General features: G+C 34.9%; 3 protein-coding genes across 3 annotated transcripts in view; 1 reads left to right on the top strand and 2 right to left on the bottom strand.

The window, feature by feature from the left end:
* Positions 1-9,164, top strand: part of LOC107036143 (neuroligin-4, Y-linked) — a 230,211-nt gene extending 221,047 nt beyond the window's left edge. The window contains exons 9-12 of the mRNA XM_015253888.1: positions 4,510-4,846; positions 6,039-6,302; positions 6,420-6,570; positions 9,015-9,164. Of these exons, the coding sequence (XP_015109374.1) occupies positions 4,510-4,846; positions 6,039-6,302; positions 6,420-6,570; positions 9,015-9,164 (902 nt within the window). The remainder of the gene's footprint in view (positions 1-4,509; positions 4,847-6,038; positions 6,303-6,419; positions 6,571-9,014) is intronic.
* A 6,411-nt stretch (positions 9,165-15,575) lies between these two features.
* Positions 15,576-16,502, bottom strand: LOC107036154 (speckle-type POZ protein A-like). Its single transcript, XM_015253902.1, has one exon. The coding sequence runs from the start codon at positions 16,500-16,502 to the stop codon at positions 15,576-15,578; it is 927 nt and encodes a 308-aa protein (XP_015109388.1).
* Positions 16,503-18,350: 1,848 nt separating this feature from the next.
* The window catches only part of LOC107036121 (acetylcholinesterase), a 9,548-nt gene continuing 7,821 nt past the window's right edge, over positions 18,351-20,077 (bottom strand). Inside the window, exons 9-10 of the mRNA XM_015253861.1 lie at positions 19,198-19,330; positions 18,351-18,830 (exon numbers count right to left, since the gene is read on the bottom strand). Coding sequence (XP_015109347.1) covers positions 18,632-18,830; positions 19,198-19,330 — 332 coding nt within the window. The 3' untranslated portion in view covers positions 18,351-18,631. The remainder of the gene's footprint in view (positions 18,831-19,197; positions 19,331-20,077) is intronic.

The following is a 20,077-nucleotide window of genomic DNA, read 5'->3' as shown; positions in this document are numbered from 1 at the left end:
GATTAAAAAGGTTCCACACGGAGAGAAATTTTTTAGAAAAATTCTAGTGCTCACACGGTTAAAAGAGGCGCAGAGTGACGGTCAGGGAAAAATTCCAGTGCCAGCACTAGATATTTTATTGGGGAAAACGGGAATTTTTCACAGCCGGTGGATTGTGATTTTTTCCAGTACTCGTACTAGAATTTCTCTAGAAAATTTCTCTCCGTGCATTCGGAATCAAAAAAGGCATTTCCTTATTAATTCCGATAAAAAATTAAAATAATTTCCATTGTCGGAATAAAATTGTAGTTTCCATAACCTGCCCCATCAACGAGAAATATGCCCCCTAAATCACTCACAGGGCTTTAACCCCGAATAATCGATTCCCCGGAATGAAGGAGAGCAAAATGATCCAAAGCACGAGGTTTTCACGTAATCTCCCAGCATACATTATAGCAAAATCCTTAACGTAGCACGTACGCTGGCTAACACCATCACTCGTTAACCACATACCGATTTCTGCATGTGAACCGATAAATCATCGGTGTCCCTCCCAATCAAGTGGGGAGGGGGCTGAGGTATTTCAACCTCCGTACGTGACGTTTATAGGCACATGAATAGGATGGTACTATTGGCCCTCTCACATCCCGACCCATCATGCACCAGTGGGGGCTTAATTCCCGCGGATAATGGGGGGAGGGGGCTATGTACTGGCAAATAACGTTAGGGATTAGTGCACGTAGGCAGCAGAGCGGAGGAGACGCCTAGCGTCATCCGTTTTCCGGGTGATCCCGAATAACGTCTTCGCGCGGCCCGCAGAAACCCAATTTGTTCGATGAAAACTGAAACGAGGAGAGCATTAATCTCGTCTAGCCAGTTACGATTACGGATTTTCGTTTATTGAATTCCTCATTGATTTAAGGGGGAGGGCTTTAGAGTCTAGGGAATGATTAATTTCATTGATTTTTCGGGAATTTTATTCACGACGACACGAATTTCATCGCGGAATTTTCTTCGCGGTGAATGCACACACTGAAAAAAAAATTTATAATATCTGAAACATATTTTCTTGAGAGAAGTAAATTATTTTCAATGGCTTAAATCTCAGAATGTGTGCACTTCACGGAACTCGAATAAATTTTCATTCATCGCTATCGTTGAGCGTTACGTCATAAATATTTTACATATTGCAATATTGGAAGTGCATAACGAAAAAATCATGAAAACAATAAAGACTAGAAGATTGACGATTCTTCTATGCGATTTAAGTAAGTTCATTTGCGACAAAATCATACTTGAGTACAAGAATATTTTAACGCATGAGGCCTTTCTCGGGTCATGTGAGTTGAGATGCCTGAGAGAATTAAGCAATTGAAGACAATATTTACTTGTCTCAAGAAAATATGTTTCAGATATTAGAAATTTTTTTTCTCAGTGGAGAGAGAAAAGTGGGAGAAAAATGATCTATAAAACTTCGGATCATTTTATTGTAGGGATCGTTCAAATACCGTCGCACCATAGTTTCTCACTATTTGTAAAATGCAATTGCAAATGCAATTTTGTTTAGGTTCGTTCATGGTCACGTTCTCATGAAAAGGACAGCTTTCAGCAATTCTTTAAACCACTTCATGGATTCTTAAAGAGGAATTTCAGAATGCTACACTGTTCGAAATTTCTTGAAATTTCAGTCACAATATGATCTGAATTTTCAATGTTGTGAGTTTGAATTAAATTTCAAATGAAAACGTGTACTAAAGTTCTCATTCATCTTGAAAATTCAAGAAAATTGAGTTTTTCATGTTAAAGAATCATTGCTTTTTCAATAAAAGCTTGAATTTCCAAACTCATCGTGAAAATTGAACATTACATTCAATTCAATTTTTAATAGATTGAAGATTCAGAGGAGTTATTGTCTGAATTTTCCAAATTTTCAAGGTTTTTCAGTGCGCTATGGACCTGAAAATCGAGAATTACTTGAATATTTAAAAAATCAACTGATTCGTCAATGAAGAATTCTACAGAAATTTTATATAACTTTGTCATTGTTAAAAATTTCAAGCTTTTTCACTTGAAATTTCAAGAGTAATTTTCTAACTGTGTAGGCACAGAAAAATCTAAACGTATATTATGTTCTGCTAAGCGTAATTTGCGGTTTGCTAAACGTAATTTATGTTTAATGGTAAATAATGTCTGCTGGCTTTTTTCCGTCGTGAAAGTCGGAATTTGGACTTCAAAAAGGTGTATTTTACGGTCCGAATAAAAACGTAAATTACGCCAAAACAAAACTTCGTTTACATTTCACTAAGCGATAAATTTCGATCTAATAGAAATATATTTTACGACTTATTTATGCGCAATTTACAAAAAAATATATATATTTTGCGCTTCAAATAATTTTTTTCTTCGTCGTCAACTGCGGATAGGTAAACGTAAAAAACGGAGGAAATCATCGTAATTTACGAATACGAAACCGTAAATTACGTTCATGTAACCGTAATTTACGGTGATGTTGAGCGAAATTTACGCTTCAACGTCGAGCGTAAAATTTGTCAGAAAACGTAAAAACGCTTTCTCAAGCGTAATTTACGTTTAGGTTTTTCTGTGTGTATGCAATGGCTAGCATTTTAGGTATTTCCCTAGAAAATTGATTTTTTTTCTACGATTGTCCCCATGTTTACCATAGATAATATTTATAACATTCTTCAGCTATTAAAAAAAAATCTAATTAGCTGTACTACACACTGTAGGAGATAATGAATAATGAAATGCGGGGTTCGACTAACTTTTGGATGGTATTGTCTTCGAATATACCTTAATAAGTTATAGTGATCGTTTCTTACAATTGTTGTTAAAAAACCTATACATTGGAATAAAACCAACGAAAAAATTTGAACGAAACAGAACGGAAACTGACAATTGACGTGAAAAATAATTCACTAGAGTACATTATTGACCATCTGCATCATCAAATCATGAATATCGATAAATCCTGGATTGATTTATGAAGTTCGTGGGATCGGATCATATTCAATCCATCTACCGTCGTTTTCCCCGCTATAGCGTAGATTGAGGCTATGATCTTCACCCGTCCAAGTTTGGATCGGGTTCAGGAAACTTTACTCACAGAGAAGCGAAGGAAGATTGCTCAGTTGTTGGGCTTGCGAGCACGTAGGTAGTAATTACTCGCTAGCAGAGGGTTATACCCGCGATTCCTTCGGATCTCGTCTTTGTTCGACCCCGGGGTGAGATACCCTCACCACTCTCGGCCAGTTTCACCACTCACCGTTTGGACACCGCGCTGCTAAGATCAACATCCACGAGATGTTTGTCTACCTCATCAGAACGAATAAACATACATTTCGGAATTAAATGAAATTTCTTGTTAATTCACTGGTTTGAGGCGTTGAATGGGCACAACTGAAATTGATGGAAATATCATTCCGAATAATTATCGCAGATAACTACTTCATTCTGTAGATTTAAGGTATTTATGGCGGGGTGGGAACGTAGGAGGTGAGACGGAGGGGAATCTATTGTTCTCTCGCAGAAAACCAATCGCTGAACAAAAAAACGATATTTCAATTGCAAATTTTCAATCTACTTCGACCGGTTTTGTGTTCGAAATATTTTTTTAATAACTTTTCTTTTTTTGCCATATATTTCAAGCCTTCTTTTATTTTGCTAGCTTAGATTTTGGATAATTGGAGAATAATTAATATGGATAGAAAAAGTGACAACGCCGTGCCGTTCGGGTACAAGTTGGCAGCACTGATTCACTCAGATGTTATGCCCTTCCCATAGCAAAATGTATCATCACAACTCCATTCGTATTTGCCGCGCTGATCCCTCCACGATTTCTAACCTTGTCATTGTCGCTTTTGCAAGTTGCGAATATTCCAATTTTTTTCATGAGTTTCTTAATGAGTTTCCAATTCCTATTTTTACTGAGTTTTTGATTATCCTGTCTAAACAATTCTTCTAGGCCACTTGGATTTTTTTTTATGTTCCTCCATGGAAGGTCCACCGAAGTGCGAAATTCCAGGAAAATGGCGACTTTTTTTCATTTCCACTATTTTTTTTTGAATTTCTATAAGATCCCGTTTCTATCAGTTTTTAGCCGATTCTATCGATTTTTTCAATAGAAAATATTTAATAAAAAAGTCAATAGAATTTGATTTTTCTGTATAACTTATTCAACTGAGATATTTTCTGTAAAATTTTCTCGCCTCAAATTTTCCAAGTTTTTTTGTTTGATTTTCTTGATGAGAAGAAATTGAAAATAAATTGAAAAAAAACTTGAAAAATTTAAGGCGAGAAAATTCTGTAGAAAACATCTGAAGCGAATACTTTATATAGAAACCAAAAACTAATAAAAATCCAACTGAAATTTCTAACGAATTCGCTAGGTTTTTCTATTAAATCTTTTCGTGCGTGAGATTTTAAAAATTCAGAAACATAATCTTGGAAATTGTCTTTAAATACTAGATGATCATAGTAAATAATCATGGATTTTCAATGAACTTGTTTCAGCAAAAAAACCAACGGTGAAGAATCACTTTCGCGCCCACCAATTATCAGTATGGCTCCGACTAATACCAGAGCTGCATCGCGCAGGAATGGAGGACGTTGAGCCGCGGCACAATCTCTTTCGTAGCCATGGGGATCCAAATCTCTATGATGGTCTAGTGCGGCCTGATCCACTGAGTAGAATAGGGGAGGAATACAGAAGACGAAATTTCACGACAGAACCGCCGACAACTACGGATTACAGCATAACCACCTGTATCAGCGTAATTCCCAGCACGAATCCACAGAATGTACATAATGCAAGCAGCCCGGATACTCTCTCGGGTTTGGATGTGGCTGGGTAATTTTTTCAAATATTCATTTTTGAATTAAACATTCCAGATCATCTGATCTATTATACAGTCAGATGAAATGTGAGAAGACCAATTTTTTCTAGGTATTTTTCTTATCATTTCAGACTTGATTTTTATGCATATACTCTTCCTCTAAGAATAACAATAAGAGGAGGGATATATGCTTTTGGTAAGAGCTAACCTGATTTTCAATTTTGTGAGGATATCATTCTGTGAGGAATCCTTTTCTCAAAAAAAAGCATGGACCGATGATTCTCATCGGCTCTCGACAAAAAGAACCAAAACAACACCGACAACCCTAAGACAACGTGACTGAAAGTTTCTGACGAACATTTCCTCCGCAATCCTTCAACCAGTAAAATATCACATATTAATTGTGTCTAAAATAGCTGTAAAATCTCTGAGGATATATTTCTCTATATTATAAAAATCCAAATCGACTTTTGGTGATAAAAATTTGATACTCGAAATTAAGACTCCGAGATTAAGGGTCGCAAAGGTCATGAGGGTCAGAATGAGGGTTATGAGGGTCAAAATAAGGGTCACAAAGGTCAGATTAAGGGTCAAAATGGTCAGAGGTAATGGTCCAAATATATTTCCTCTACAGAGGACATAGAGGTCAAAAACCAAAGCTTAGAAACTGAGGATCACCAGATCAAAATAAAGTTTACGAGGGTTATAATGAGAGTGAGAGTAAGGGTCCAAATAAGGGTTGTGGGGATTCGAAACTAAGGGTCACAAGGGTCTCAATACCTCTCTATATTGTAGAAATTCAAATCTACTTTTGGTGATGAAAATTTGGTCCTCGAAAGTAAGACTCCAAAATTAAGGTTCAGAAATGAAGGGTCACAATAACGGTCATGAGGGGTATAATGATGTTCAGAATGAGGGTCACGAGGGTGAGATTGAGTCATACGGGAGTTGGCGTGCGGAGCGAGCAGGGGACATAGTCCCCTAGTACTCACATCACTATTACATTTATAGCTGTTGTAATCAATCAATTAAAATCCATACATAAGAGGCATTAGACCTCTGTGATGGAGCGCGACTTTTTTGGAATTTGTATCATTGTTTGTACTGATAAACCATTGAGTTTGATTTATAAATTATTGAAATTAGTTTGGAGTCATGTATTGTCACACATTACCGAAATTTCACAATTCGTCATCTTGATTGCAGATATGCTGCCTACTCGACAGCCTTGAGTGTGACAATTGCCATTGGCTGTAGCCTCCTAATCCTCAATGTACTTATCTTCGCTGGTGTTTATTATCAGCGCGATAAAACGAGACTAGAAGTTAAAAGTCTTCAGCAACAGCAGATGATGAATCAACAATGTGGCCCGAGAGGCTTCACCGAGCTCAAGCAACCACCACCGCCCCATTCACACTTCACGAGCGGTGGCCAAGTTATTGTTGATGTTGAGAATGAAATGCTCAGGCGGTAAATTTTATTATTCAGCAATTGGTGGTTAATTAATCAGAGTCATCTCGGGTTGTTGATGAATTATTTCATTCTCTTTCTCTTTTATCTCTTTTATCTTTTATCTTTTATATGCAGAAATGTAATGAAGGCGAACGACCCGGGAATTCTTCAGAGCCAGAGCACTCACACACTGCCTCATCAGCATCACTATCAGAAGCAACAGCACACACCACATGCCACATTGCCTAGAGCATCTGTTATTCAGGATATGGGAATGCAATCCCAGGTAATTTTGTATTGAGAGGTTGTTGACATGACGAATCAACGATTGTATGTAAATATATGAAATAAATAAATGAGTTTATGTATTTCATCGGTGTATTTTCTTTGAGCAACATTCATGCTTGATTGAGTCATCTCTTTCGCATCACTTTCGAGATTTTTTAATTGGTGAAGCAGATGCGAAATTGTGAAACGAGATGATTCTGAAGAACAATTCGTTTTGAATATAAAAGAATTTTGCAATTTGGTTTTCACAGAGAAAAACTGTTTCGAGTTTCCAGAACTGTTGGGTACTGAAATAAAAAAACACGAGGTTCTTAATACTAAAACCTTGGGGTTCTTAAGGATTTCCAAGTATCTTTTACAGTTTGGTACAGACCCCACTATAGATTGAACCATTTTTAATCATGATATTTGTTAATTAACTTATATGAGAAAAATTTGAAATCCTGAATATTCAGAGCCCTTCATTGATTTTCTGTTCAAATGATCTAAAAATCAATAAAATACTTGATTTTTTCGTTTAATTAATTCTGTGAAAATTCAGAAAAATCAAGAAAATTCAGAGAAAAATTAAAAAATGTCATGTCATTTTGTTTCTGAATATTCATGTTCCACTGAAAATTCAATCAAGTTGTGAAATTTCCATCTCACTCTCACTGAAAACTGATGAATTCCCATGAATTCTACTTAAAACTTGAAATTTCATAACCATTTTTCCCTAAATCCGATTAAATGTCACTCTTATGAGATCTACTATAATATCGTCCATGAAATTTCAAAAAATTTCTAACAGTGTATAAAATTTCACGACAAAATCACCGTATTCGTAATTTATCAGTCTACCACAGATTAGTTTTTTAAGAATATCGTAAGAACCGTTTTCTCATAAGATGACGAAATCGATTCCGGGGGGACTCATAACCCCCGTTTAGCCTATGCCTCGCGTGCTAGAAGCCCGCTTTTCATTACCCATTATCCATTATCTCCTAAACTATATAGTACAGCTAGTTAGAATTTTTTTCAATAGCTGGAGAATATCGTAAGAAAAACCTGTTTTCTAGGGATATACCTTAAATTAACCTCACGCATCATCACAAATCACAGAACCTTCTATCCTTCTTAATCAAATGACGTAATACTTGAATGCTTTTATTTTAAGAGCCTTTAGATTTTTTATTTCAGTAAAAAATACCGAAAGTTAGAATTTTTCTCTCTGATTCATAGAAAAAATTCTCTCACAATACACCGTTAAAAAATGACTCCGCAAATTATTAACAACACCTCATTCACATGAAATTTTCATATATTTCGTTACTAGAAAATTAGTTTCACTGAAATTTGAAGGAATTTCATCAATGAAAATTTACAACTTCATTGAAAAATCAATGGAAACTCAAAATTTCATTTTCACCGTTTGACGAAAATTAATAAAAAATCAAGAAAATTCAGAAATCTTCATCTTCTCACTATAGAAAAATTTTCAACTGCAGTAAATTTCCAGTGAAATTTGAAATTTCACGGTTTTTCCCCTATTGAACAAGTAACTAAATTTCATAAAATTTCCAACAAAGCACGGAATATTTCACTGAAATTCAGGGCTTTTTGCCCCCTAAATTACCGTACACCACAGAGCCATAAAATCCAGAAATTTTCACGGACGAAAAAATTTCATTAAAAAATCTATCGAATTCGTTGGAAAATTCTTTTGAATTTCTATTGAACTGTTCTATTAGTCTTTGGCCGATTCTATGGAAATGTTCAATAGAAAATATTCAGTAGAAAAAGTCAATAGAATTCAATTTTTCTATATAACTTATTCTATTGAGATATTTTTTATAGAATTTTCTCGGCTCAAATTTTCCAAGTTTTTTCGTTTGATTTTCTTGATGAGAAGAAAAGAAAAATAGAATGGAAAAAACTTAAAAAATTTGAGTCGAGCAAATTCTATAGAAAATATATGAAAAGAATAAGTTACATAGAAAAATCGAATTCTGTTGACTTTTTCTATTGAATGTTTTCTATTAAACATGTCAATAAAATCAGCCAAAAACTTATAGAAAGTTTAAAGGAAATGCAATAGAATTTTCTAACGAATTCGATAGGTTTTTCTATTAAATTTTTTTGTGCGTGTTTACTAAAAATCAGAAACTCTTTATCTCTGTGTCCATGAAATATAAAAATTAAATTGAACTCACTGAGTCGAATTGACTTGTCTCGTTTTATAAAACTTATAGAAAGTTTAAAGGAAATGCAATAGAATTTCCTAACGAATTCGATAGGTTTTTCTATTAAATTTTTTTGTGCGTGTTTACTAAAAACCAGAAACTCTTTTTCTCTGTGTCGATGAAACATGAAAATTAAATTGAACTCACTGAGTCGAATTGACTTGTCTCGTTTTATCGCACGAAAATTATTAATGACAATTAATCAATATTTGATTTTTAGTGTCCACCAAACGGTTCGATTCACTTAACAGTTCCACGAGCACCACCACCACCGAGGACCAAAAGCCCACCCGAAAATCAACCCCTGCTGCAAAGTGGAAATATTATTAATCGCGTTACACAAGGCAGTATGACTGAAATGAGAGTGTGATGTATGGAGTCCCCTCCGAGACCAGTCGTACCCGATGTACTAACAGCATCGACATTGCTTTAAAGTAATCGCTATTGTAAATGTCAAAATCAATGGGAAAATTCTCAGATGAAATGTTTGAGATAAATTTTTCACTTCATTAAAAAATTTTGACGTTTACATCCGACAGGAGGAGGGGACTGATAACTCCCAATTGAAGAATCGTAACATTATTTAATGTTTATTTTTTCACATTCACTGAGTGGATAGAGCCATAATTTCGATTATGTCGAGCATCAGAGAATTCTCCAATTCACTGGAGAATTCTTTCATTTACTCTTATTTCTAAACATTGATATTTTTTTAGAGAAAGAAAACGAAAAAAACTAGACTGAAAAATTCATCCAGCACGGTGGGATCGAAGTAACGAAAATCGAAAAATTTTAACTGAAAAATCAAATGATAAAGACAAATTAGCAACAACTTTTGTGACTGAGAGATGAAAATCACCACGAAAAAACCTTTAAAAAATCAAAATAAAACTTTTCAAATCAAAGACGAGAATCACAGCATTTTAAATTAAAAAACTCGTAACTCTAAGGTAGATAACAAAATAATAAATGGAAGAATGAAATACGAGGGGAAAGATAATGAGAATGTTTTTTAGGTGTTATACGATGTCACATGGCTCAAAAAGAAGTAATGATGAATCACGACCCGTGTATAAATAATTTTAATGAATGAGAATTAAACCTACGATGTTAGATGTTCCTTGTACATAACTGAGGATAAGAATGACGACTTTTTACAGTTTAAAATTTAATACAAGCGCCAATGAAATTTGCCACTCGCAGTTTTGTACACGTGCGCATTTTTATATTCCTTTTTCATTTATTATTTTCCATTCATAATTGCAGTTTAGTTGACCACAGAAGATATTCCGTTCAAATGTTCAATTTTTAAAAATGGAAAGAGCAAAAAACGATAGTGAACAATGAAAATCATCGCCGGGGGATAAAAATGAAAATTTCATTTGTACTTACAAACAACTGAGATCACTCGTACAGACAATGAACATTAGCTACTCGTTGTGTTCGGGGGAGGAGAGAGAATAAACCCCTCCCCCCTTCACTTCAGTTACAATCTGCAGATGGCAAACAGTATCTCTCCCTCTCTTTCTTGTTCAACACACCGACCTATTTTATTCTCCTGCGGTTAATGACTATTTAAGCTCAAGTTGTTTCATTCCACTTCACCTCCCACTCCCCCCTCTCTTCCCCCCCTGCCCCCTTTTTACTCTTCCATCTTGGGGGAATTGTCTTGTACCGGAGGATAAACTTTGCCGCAACGATTTGTCGTTTTTCGAGGTAAAATGGGCGAGATGTACGAAAAAGAAATTCCAGTTGGAGACGGTGAATTGATGGGAGGAGAGGCATTTAAACTGTTTCTAAGAGAAAATGGATTGACGTTACGCGAATGAAGAAGACAAGTGTTCACTGAAAATGTTGTCAGCTAATTATCACTTTTGAATGAAAATTCTATTGCAAATGACCAGGGAAATTCAATTCTAGTGTTCATTGAGCAAAGTGTTATTTAATATGATTGATTTTTCCAGTTCTATCACTACACAGAGAAAAAACATTACGTTTGCCAAGTATATTTACTAACACAAGAACATTTACACATGTCTTATGCAGATATTTATATACATTTAGTTGTGGCAAGTAAATATACTTGGCAAAAGCAATTTTTTTTCTCAGCGTAATCAATGCGGAACAATTCGTCATTCCATTTTATTATACGACAACTGACAGCGCATTTTATCATATGGACAATTCATCACGTGTTAAATTTATCTATACAATGAAAGTGAAGAAAAAGACATGAGTGAAATAATTAATCAAAAGCGGATTTAATTTGGCATAAGTCTGTCATAATTTTGAATTTCGTTTGATTTTTAATTACTTCCTAATTTATTAACATCTTATTTATTATTTATTTTGCTAATTGATTTTTCAAATCTTTACAACAAGAGTGCAAGGAAAGTTTTAAAATATTTAATGAAAAGTCTACTGGCATCAAATGAAATTCCGGAATTCATTTGATATTCAATTATTAGAATGGGAATTCAAAGCCAGATGTTGTTAATAGAAATTCTTTACAATTATGAAATAGTATATTTGGGCACGATAAAAATCCTGTTTATCCTGATATTAGTTGGTGGTCTTATCATAATTGCAAATTTCGTCTAATTTTTAATTACTTCCTAAATTACGAAGTCTTTACAATGAAACCTTTACAATAAACCTAGCGGTTTATCTATGAAATTCTGTTGAATTTTTCCTGGAAATCTGTAAGAATTCGCTTGAAGTTTTATTAGAATTCTATTACAAATTCTGTTTGTTTCTTGCGTAAATTTTCCAAGTTTTTTCCGCTGTATTTTTATTTGTTTTTCATAATAAAATCCAAGAAAAGAACATAGAACAATTATGCCCAAGAATTCTTATAGAAAAAATGCCAACAGAATTTGTTGTATAGAAAAATCAACATAAAATTTTTCATTCGTGAAGTGCAGAAAAAAATATTATTGAAATATTTAACGAAAAATCTACTGGCCTCAAATAAAATTCCGGAATTCATTTGATATTCAATTATTAGACTGGGAATTCAAAGTCAGATGCTGTTAATAAATATTCTCTACAATTATGAAATAGTATATTTGGACATGATGAAAACCCTGTTTATTCTGATATTATTCGGCGGTCTTATCGTAATTGCGACTTTCGTCTAATTGTTAACTATTTCTTAATTTATCAAATCTTTCAATGACACACGCATGAAAAAATTTAATAGAAAAACCTAATGGTTTATCGACGAAATTCCATTGGATTTCTATTGGAAATCCATAAGAATTCGCTTGAAGTTTTATTAGAATTCTATTTAAAAATTCTGTTTATTTCTTGCGTGAGTATTCCAAGTTTTTTCCGCTGTATTTTTATTCGTTTCTCATAATAAAATCCAACAAAAAAATTAGAAAAATCATGCCTGAAAATTCTTATTAAAAAAATCCCAGGAGAATAAATTATATAGAAAAATCAACATCTATAGATATTTTTCTATAAACAAATGTCTATTGTCCCTACTAAAACGTGGGGAGAAATTGCTAAATTTTTAATAGAATTCTCATAGATTTCCAATCGAAATTGAACAGAATTTTTTAGAGAAAGCGCTAGGTATTTCTATTAAATTTTTTCATTCGTGAAGTGTCTTGAAATATAATGCATGTGAAATGGGGTTTTACGTACATAAAAACTGACTTTACACACAGCGTCATGAAATCCCCTATTTATTAAACACACCGTTTCACTTCACGTATTTTTTATCGATTCATTCTGAAAAATTTTCCATGTGACTAATTGTCCAAGTGAAGGAATGTCCGTTTGATGAGTTATCCACGTAATAATTCAGTAGCGAAGCGGTAAAACAGTTTAAGTCGACTTAGCTCTCAGCTCAGTTTTCGAGAAATATCTCCGAATCGAAGGTAGATAGCGGAATTTTCGTAACTACCTTTTTCGTAGCTCTCAAATCGCTCTACAAAAAAGGTTATAACAAAAATTTCGCTATCTGCCTTTCATTTTGAGATATGAATTGAAAACTGATCAATAGTCAAAAGTGACTTGAACCGTTTGACTGAATTTTTCTTCGCTACTGAATTTTTAGTGATGAGTTGACCAGTAACATCACAGTACTGCATTGATTAAGGGCGTTAACGATTCACCCTGGATCAGAACTTTTTATGGTGAATACTAAAATCGACGTCAAAAAGCATAACTCGAATGTATCTGTAAATAAAAGAATCTGCGCCGACTGTACGAGGGAGACGATAACAATGGTGAGCTCAAAAGAATAAAAATAAATGGGTTTAAGTGAGTAGAGTAATAATTCCACTGCCACAAACTTTATTATTATTCATACTTAAAGTTGAAGTATTGCACAGAATAATGAAGGAATCGTACGGCTGTTGATTGCAATGAAAAATTTTAATAATTACGTAAAAGACTTAAGTATGAGATATCTGTAGTTGTAAATAAAAGTTGAGCGTTATGATATGAATGAAAGATTAAATGTTTCAATTCAGTTTTTCTTTTCATTTTTATTTCTAAGAGCAGAGATATATTTGAAATGTACTATAATTTGAATGCTTACGATCGAAGGGAATGCGTGACGTTAAGATATCATTATAAATATGGACAATCCAAATAATTGCGAATGAGAATGTGAGAATTAATAATAATAATGAGTATTGCATACGTGAACTTATGGTTTGTCAGAGGGATTAACTCTCAATGGGCTCTAGGTCGTTTTATATATTTCCATTATTCGAGGCGTAAGTGAGCCTTTTGACGTCGATAAACCGGAATAATAATGGATTTAATACGATTAATCATACGAGTGAGAGATGAGAGTGAAAATTATGAGGGATAAATAAAGTACGATTTTAGAAGGCCAAATTTCAACCTCGAATCCGTCGTTGCCCGTTTCCGGCCGATAAAGAGGGCTCCAACGTGTTACGTTTCACAATTTTGTTGTCAAATTGTAAATACATAACGAAAATATATATGGAAATATTAACTGTATTTTTTTGTCATTCATTTTTTGTATGAATTTTTTACTGTTTTCTTTTAACTTCGAAATATTGTTTCCCATTGGATATAAGAATAAGAATTTGTATCATCGGAAAACTCCAATATTGGGGATGGGAATCCAGAAATTCGTTTATTAACTGCAAGAATTGAATTAGAATAATAATTCACCCTATTCTAAGATTTTTTAAGGGGAGACTACTATTTCAGTTTGAGTCAATTTCATTCTAGCGCCAGTTCTCAAATTCTAAAGGAGTTTATAAGAAACTTTATAAAAACGATCTTTAGAAAAATTTTGCTAAAGATGTTTTTTATAAAGAATAGTGAAGACTATCGAAAAAGATCTTACAAAAATTGCGCTATCTTTCTTAAATTCCGACTTACCATTCAACAAAAATTCAACTGGGAGCTGAGTCGACTTCAACCGATTGACAACTTCACTACTCAACTTCACTACACTAATCATAATAGTCTCTCCTTAATGAAAATAATAGAAAAATCGAATGGAAAAAAACTTAGAAAATTCATGTCGAGAAATTTCTATGGAATAAGTTACATCGAAAGATGAAATTCTACTGAGTTTCTCTATAAAATAATTTCCATTGGACATTTGTGGACAATTTTCTATCGAATTCACTAGGTTTTTTACTAATTTTTTCTTCATGCGTGAAACTTCAGCACATACACTGAGAGAAACATGAACACGTTCTCAAACAAGTCTTGTTTGGGTAAACAAAATTGTTTGTTTAAAATTACCAAAAAAATAATGGTTTGATTGGAATTTGCAAGTCTTGAATATGAACACGAATGAAAAAATTTAATAGAAAAACGTAGCGAATTCGTTGGAAAATTTTATTGAAATGTTCAATAGAAAAAATCAATAGAATTTGATTTTTTTATATAATTTATTCTTTTGACATATTTTCTATAGAATTTGCTCGGCTCAAATCTTCCAAGTTTTTTATTTGATTTTGTTGCGAGAAGAAAAGAAACAGAATGAAAAAAAATGGAGCCGAGGAGATGTTCTATAGAAAATATCTGAAGAGAATAAGTTATATAGAAAAATCGAATTCTAATGGATTTTTCAATTGAATATTCTCTATCGAACATTTCAATAGACTCGGCCAAAAATTAATAGAGAGTCCAATAGAAATCCAACAGAATTTTCTAACGGGTTCGTTAGATTTTTTTATTGAATTTTTTCGTACGTGAATAATTGCCCTGCTTTCAACAACAACGAAATGTCTGTCTCAAGAGGATTTTTTCATGATAAAAATATATTTTATAGAGAGAAATTTATTAAGAAATATTTCATCCCTGAATTAGAGGATTGCTGTCAAATCATTATTATTATTTCATTTAAGAATTCATTTCTTGTCTGTGATTATTGAACAGTCAAGCCGATAAACTACTATCCCTCGTTTCATATAAAACGAGTATTTGCCGCGAGCAAAATATGTATGTGAGCATCGAATAACGAAGTAGTGCTAGAAATGACATTTCTTGCTTACACAAAGAATAATTTTTTTTGAAAAGACTAAATTTATTTCTGCAATAAAATTCCTTTTTTGACAATTTTTAACAAATATTTCTTTGGCATAAGTAAGACCTGTTAGAACCCTGTTGTTTTTCTCCCAGTGTACAAACACATACGGACAGGGTTGAAAAATTGCACTTCAGACTCCAGATCACGATGGTTTATATAACAAAAAAAATACAAAACCTCAATTTGAACGATCACAAAGCATCCACTCAAAACCAACGAAAACTAAAAATTTCCACAAAAAAACTATTCAAGCGTCATTGTTTCGAAACATTCCAGCGCAAGATGAACATACTCCGTCGCCATTGTCTTATACCCCTCCGTCTGCATCACAGCCTTTGTCTGACCCCCAATAAACCGAATGATGAATTCTTTGATGTCCTTAAGATTGAAGCGATCAGCGATGACTAGCCTCTCGGCAGCATTCTCCGCCGCGAGATCATGCAGGAGTGTCCGGCCGGTCAGCATTACGAGTCGCCTCAGATCATATTTCTGAGCGGCATACAGCAGCTCAATCGTGAAGCAGTCAGGCCTCTTCACCTCATCGGCGTAGATGAAGTGCAACATCTCCTCAACGACTTCTTGAGTCAAATCAGTCACCTCAACATTGCCCTCATGACTTTCCCTCATTCCGTGTTCAAACATGGCTGCGAATACGGAACTGCGGGCGGCTAGAATGGCCTTCAGGACAAAAAACTTTCTGTTTCCAACGGTAATCGTCGCATCGGCGTATTCCGGATTGTCGAGAAGTTTCGTCACATCTCTTCTTATATTGCTCTCCACAGGAGGCATTACCATTTCGTCCCGACGGTTCGTCAGTATATCCGTCGTTATGTTGACGACAAATAACAATGTCAGAGTATCATTTGGTAACAGAGATTCACCCTTTGCGAATTGTCGACTGAAAGGCAGAACGTAATGTATGTGTGAAGCAATTTTCTTCCTCATCGGCATGCACTTCGATCCGGTTGAGTCTAGAACCGAGACCTCCATGATGCTTCGCACTGGGCCCTCCTTCATCCCCACATGAACGTCCAACTCCAAACCCTCAACATCGTTGATTCCACGTGCCAATTTAGCACTGGCATTCACCGCGTAGAGCTCCAAAAATCCCTTCATCGGGTATCCAGATATGCTGAATTCACATCGAAGACTCTTTGGATTCTGAAGCATCTCGGAGAACTCTCGTATTATCCACTTGAAACGGTGTTTTACTATTTCTGCCCTTGTCTCGTATATTTCGTCACAGTTACGCCGAGTCGGCGTCATTTTGAATCGTGCCGGCGATTAAATTATTCGAAATTTTAATTATTGGATTTATAATGCAAACAAAAATCACTCCGACGTACGTCACCACGAAATCTGAGTTCAACAAAATATCAGTATCTTTTGCAAGCGAGATGATACTGCTGAGGGAAGGTGTAGACAACATTTAAGGAATTTGAATGATGCCAAAGACCTCTAGGTCTTCTGCGACGAGGGGGGTGGGGGGAAGTAGGAATAAAGGTACTGGAAAGGGAGGAGACAGTAATTGGTTTACTGGCAGGCGAGGCGGCAGCCCTCAGGTATTCGGAGAAAGGACATATTTTTGACATAGTCGATACGCCACATGAAAAAATTTATATTTTTAAAAATATGTAAAAAATATCTTAAATTTTCCCAATCCATATAACAAAAAAAAGAATAACTATAATTTTAATTTTAATTTTAAAATGAATAACTATAATTTTATATGTATTTTTTATATAGTCTTTATAAATTCGAAACATATGGAATTGGTCGATATTATATATTTTTTATATATTTCTTGATGGGGGACTCACTCTCGCGCTTTCAGTCCCCACTCCTTCCGTTTACGGAATGGTCCCATCATCTCCCGGGCGCATAGCCCTATGCTCCCAAGTGTTTCCCTAACCTCAATCATTGGGAAAAATATACTTTTGGGTTATGTACTCACTGTTGCCCAATGGCCGAAGACAGCAACATAATGCGTTCTCTCTCTGACCTCCCCACTACGCGCGCTTGGCCAATGAGAGCTCGGCCGACTATTTTCGACATCTCGGAATTCGTTCCCCCGTCGGGTCGAAATTATAGTAGTCCTACTGTAATGGACAACTATATTATTATGACGTATTTCCTCTTTTTTCTGTGCAATAGCGTAGGGACGAGACTGATTTAACCCATCGCGGAACGCAGCTCATGAGGGTTCTAGGTCAAAAGATCCTCCGCCAAAAAGATCCCCTACAAAATGATCCTCCAAATAGATCCCCAAACAAATAGATCCTCAACAAAAAGATCCTCGACAAAAAGATCCCAGACGTAAAAATCAGTCAGATTGAAGCAAGAACGGAATCCCCAACGAAGAAGAGAAAATACAGAGACATTGATGCTAGGATTTACAATCTCGTGACGAGGTACGATAAGAAAAAAGTAATAAGTTACCTACGAGGGATAGCAAATAATATAACAGATCATGTGACCATGTAAATCATGATTAAATTATTAACGTCAACAATGCAAACTTGACTTATATAAGTGAAATTTGAAAGTCCATTACAATGTTATGAAATAAGGAGAGAAATTAAATAAAGAATTCTGAATACTATCAAAAATATATCCAGCTCAATCCCGACCACACTCCTTCCCAAATTTTCAAAATCGGGGATCTTTTCGACGCGGATCCATTGTGAAGAGATCTAATTGTCAAGGGATCTAAAAATCGGAATCTAATGATCGGGGATCTCTTTGCGAGGATCTTTTGACCGGTTACCGCTAATGAGGAGTATCGGTGTGAGGCAAGTGGGAGGACCGTCTGGGTATTAGTGCGCCAGAAGAGAAGTACGGCGGAGCACGCCCACAGCTATAAAAGAATGAAAAGTGGGGTATGTAAGCGAGAAATGGTCACGTGACTATTTCATCAGTCCTGTCGCGTCCGGACCGCTGTAAGCATTGCAACGCTATTGGCGCCCTCTACATATTCTCACGTAATATTTATTTATAGTTTATTTATTTACGGTTCATTCAAGTCAAGACGGCTGAGGCCAATTACAAGACTTATAAATAGTATGGAAATATCGAACGCATTGCGATTAAATATTCATATTAGGTAGTAAATGTAAGATTTAACATAATAAATGGTACCTACAAATAAACTTCTGAAATTTTTTTAAAGAGAAAACTGTTAAGGTCTGTTTCAAACACAATGATGATTCAGACATCTGTTTTCCGTTTGACATCTGAAATTCAGATGGGCGTCAAACACATTTTTGTTGCATATAAGAGTTTCCTCGATCTGCTGTTCTTCATCGCGACTGCGATTGATCACAACCGTTGAACTCATCCCAAACTAAACCAGACAAATCTTTCTGAATTGATTTGGCATCTTCGTTGAGCGGACTATCGCCAATTGTCAACTGGTCGTTGATCTCCATATATTTTCCAGGAGCCCTTGGCCACGTGATATTCAATACAGGATCTGATGTTCCATCAGGGGTGGGATTTCTGGAATTATCGTAATCATTTGGTGATCAAGTCCAATTGTGGAGATGAAACAGATCATTTCATGTGAATTTATCAAACAATAGACGGTGCAATTGAATGATAATTAATCGTTCATCATTTCAGTAGTGAAATGGTCAATCGGTTTAAGTCGATTTAGCTCCCAGTTGAGTTTTTGTTAAATAACTCGGAATTTAAGAAAGATATCGAAATTTTTGTAACATCTCTTTCGATAGTCTTCACTTTTCTCTACAAAAAAGATTTTTAGGGAAATTTTGCTAACTCTTTTAGAATTTAAGATATTCATCGAAAACTGGAGCTGGAATGGAATTTAATTAAACCGTTTGACCACTTCACTACTGATTTGTACCCATATTTGGCGAAGTTTGTGATCATCCGAACCATTCGCTTTCTTGCTTTTGAAAAAGGATGGTCAGCATCCAGTGGTAGATCGAATATGGATACATGAAAAATTGTGAATAAGTCATCTCCATGCCCGGCGCCTAGAAAACACAAAATATCATCGTATCTCCGAAAATTGAATGTTTTATTAATATTTATTTTTCACTTCAGTCTTTGGTCTGAATTGTACTCTAGGTTACACTGAGAGAAAAACGAACAAGTTCTGTAACGAGTCTTCTTTGGATCGAAAAAATAAATCGCAAGTTGAGAATAACCAAAAAGAAAATTATTTACTTTGAATTAGACAGTTTCAAGCGTAGTAATGGCTCTGTTTTCAACAACGACGAAATAATTGGCTCAAGAGATGGATCATTCACACGAGGTGATACACGGAGAGAAATATTCAATAAAAATTACCAGAAAAAAGACGCAAAAATTACGTTTCGAAACGTAATCTGGGAGCGAAGTAAAATTTAATAAAAAGTGTCAATCGTCACGTAAATTCTACGATCTGTTCCGTAAAAATTACTCATCCGTCCGACGCCTCACGGCTAGCCATGAGTCACCGTGAGGGGGAGATTTTAACAACATCCGTAATTTTTCCGGAACTTTTCGTAAAAATTCTTAAACATCCAAGAATTTTCATGTTCTGAGGCATAATAAGTCTTGAAGTTTCTGTTAGATTTTACAACTTCCAGAAAAATTACGTGACTTTTTCGTATTTTTTCGGTGACAGACCCGAAAATTTACTGAACGTTTCAGATTTATTCTCTTATATTCCTATAGAAATTCACTGAAAACGATTCTCGCTTGCGGATTACGTGAAATGTTCCGTAATTTTTCTTGAA

Source organism: Diachasma alloeum, unplaced genomic scaffold (genome assembly GCF_001412515.2).
Source record: "Diachasma alloeum isolate Michigan unplaced genomic scaffold, Dall2.0 Dall_scaffold_00206, whole genome shotgun sequence".
Lineage (NCBI taxonomy): Eukaryota > Metazoa > Arthropoda > Insecta > Hymenoptera > Braconidae > Diachasma > Diachasma alloeum.
The sequence above is the reverse complement of the archived record's forward strand: the minus strand, read 5'-3'. Positions and strand labels throughout refer to the sequence as shown.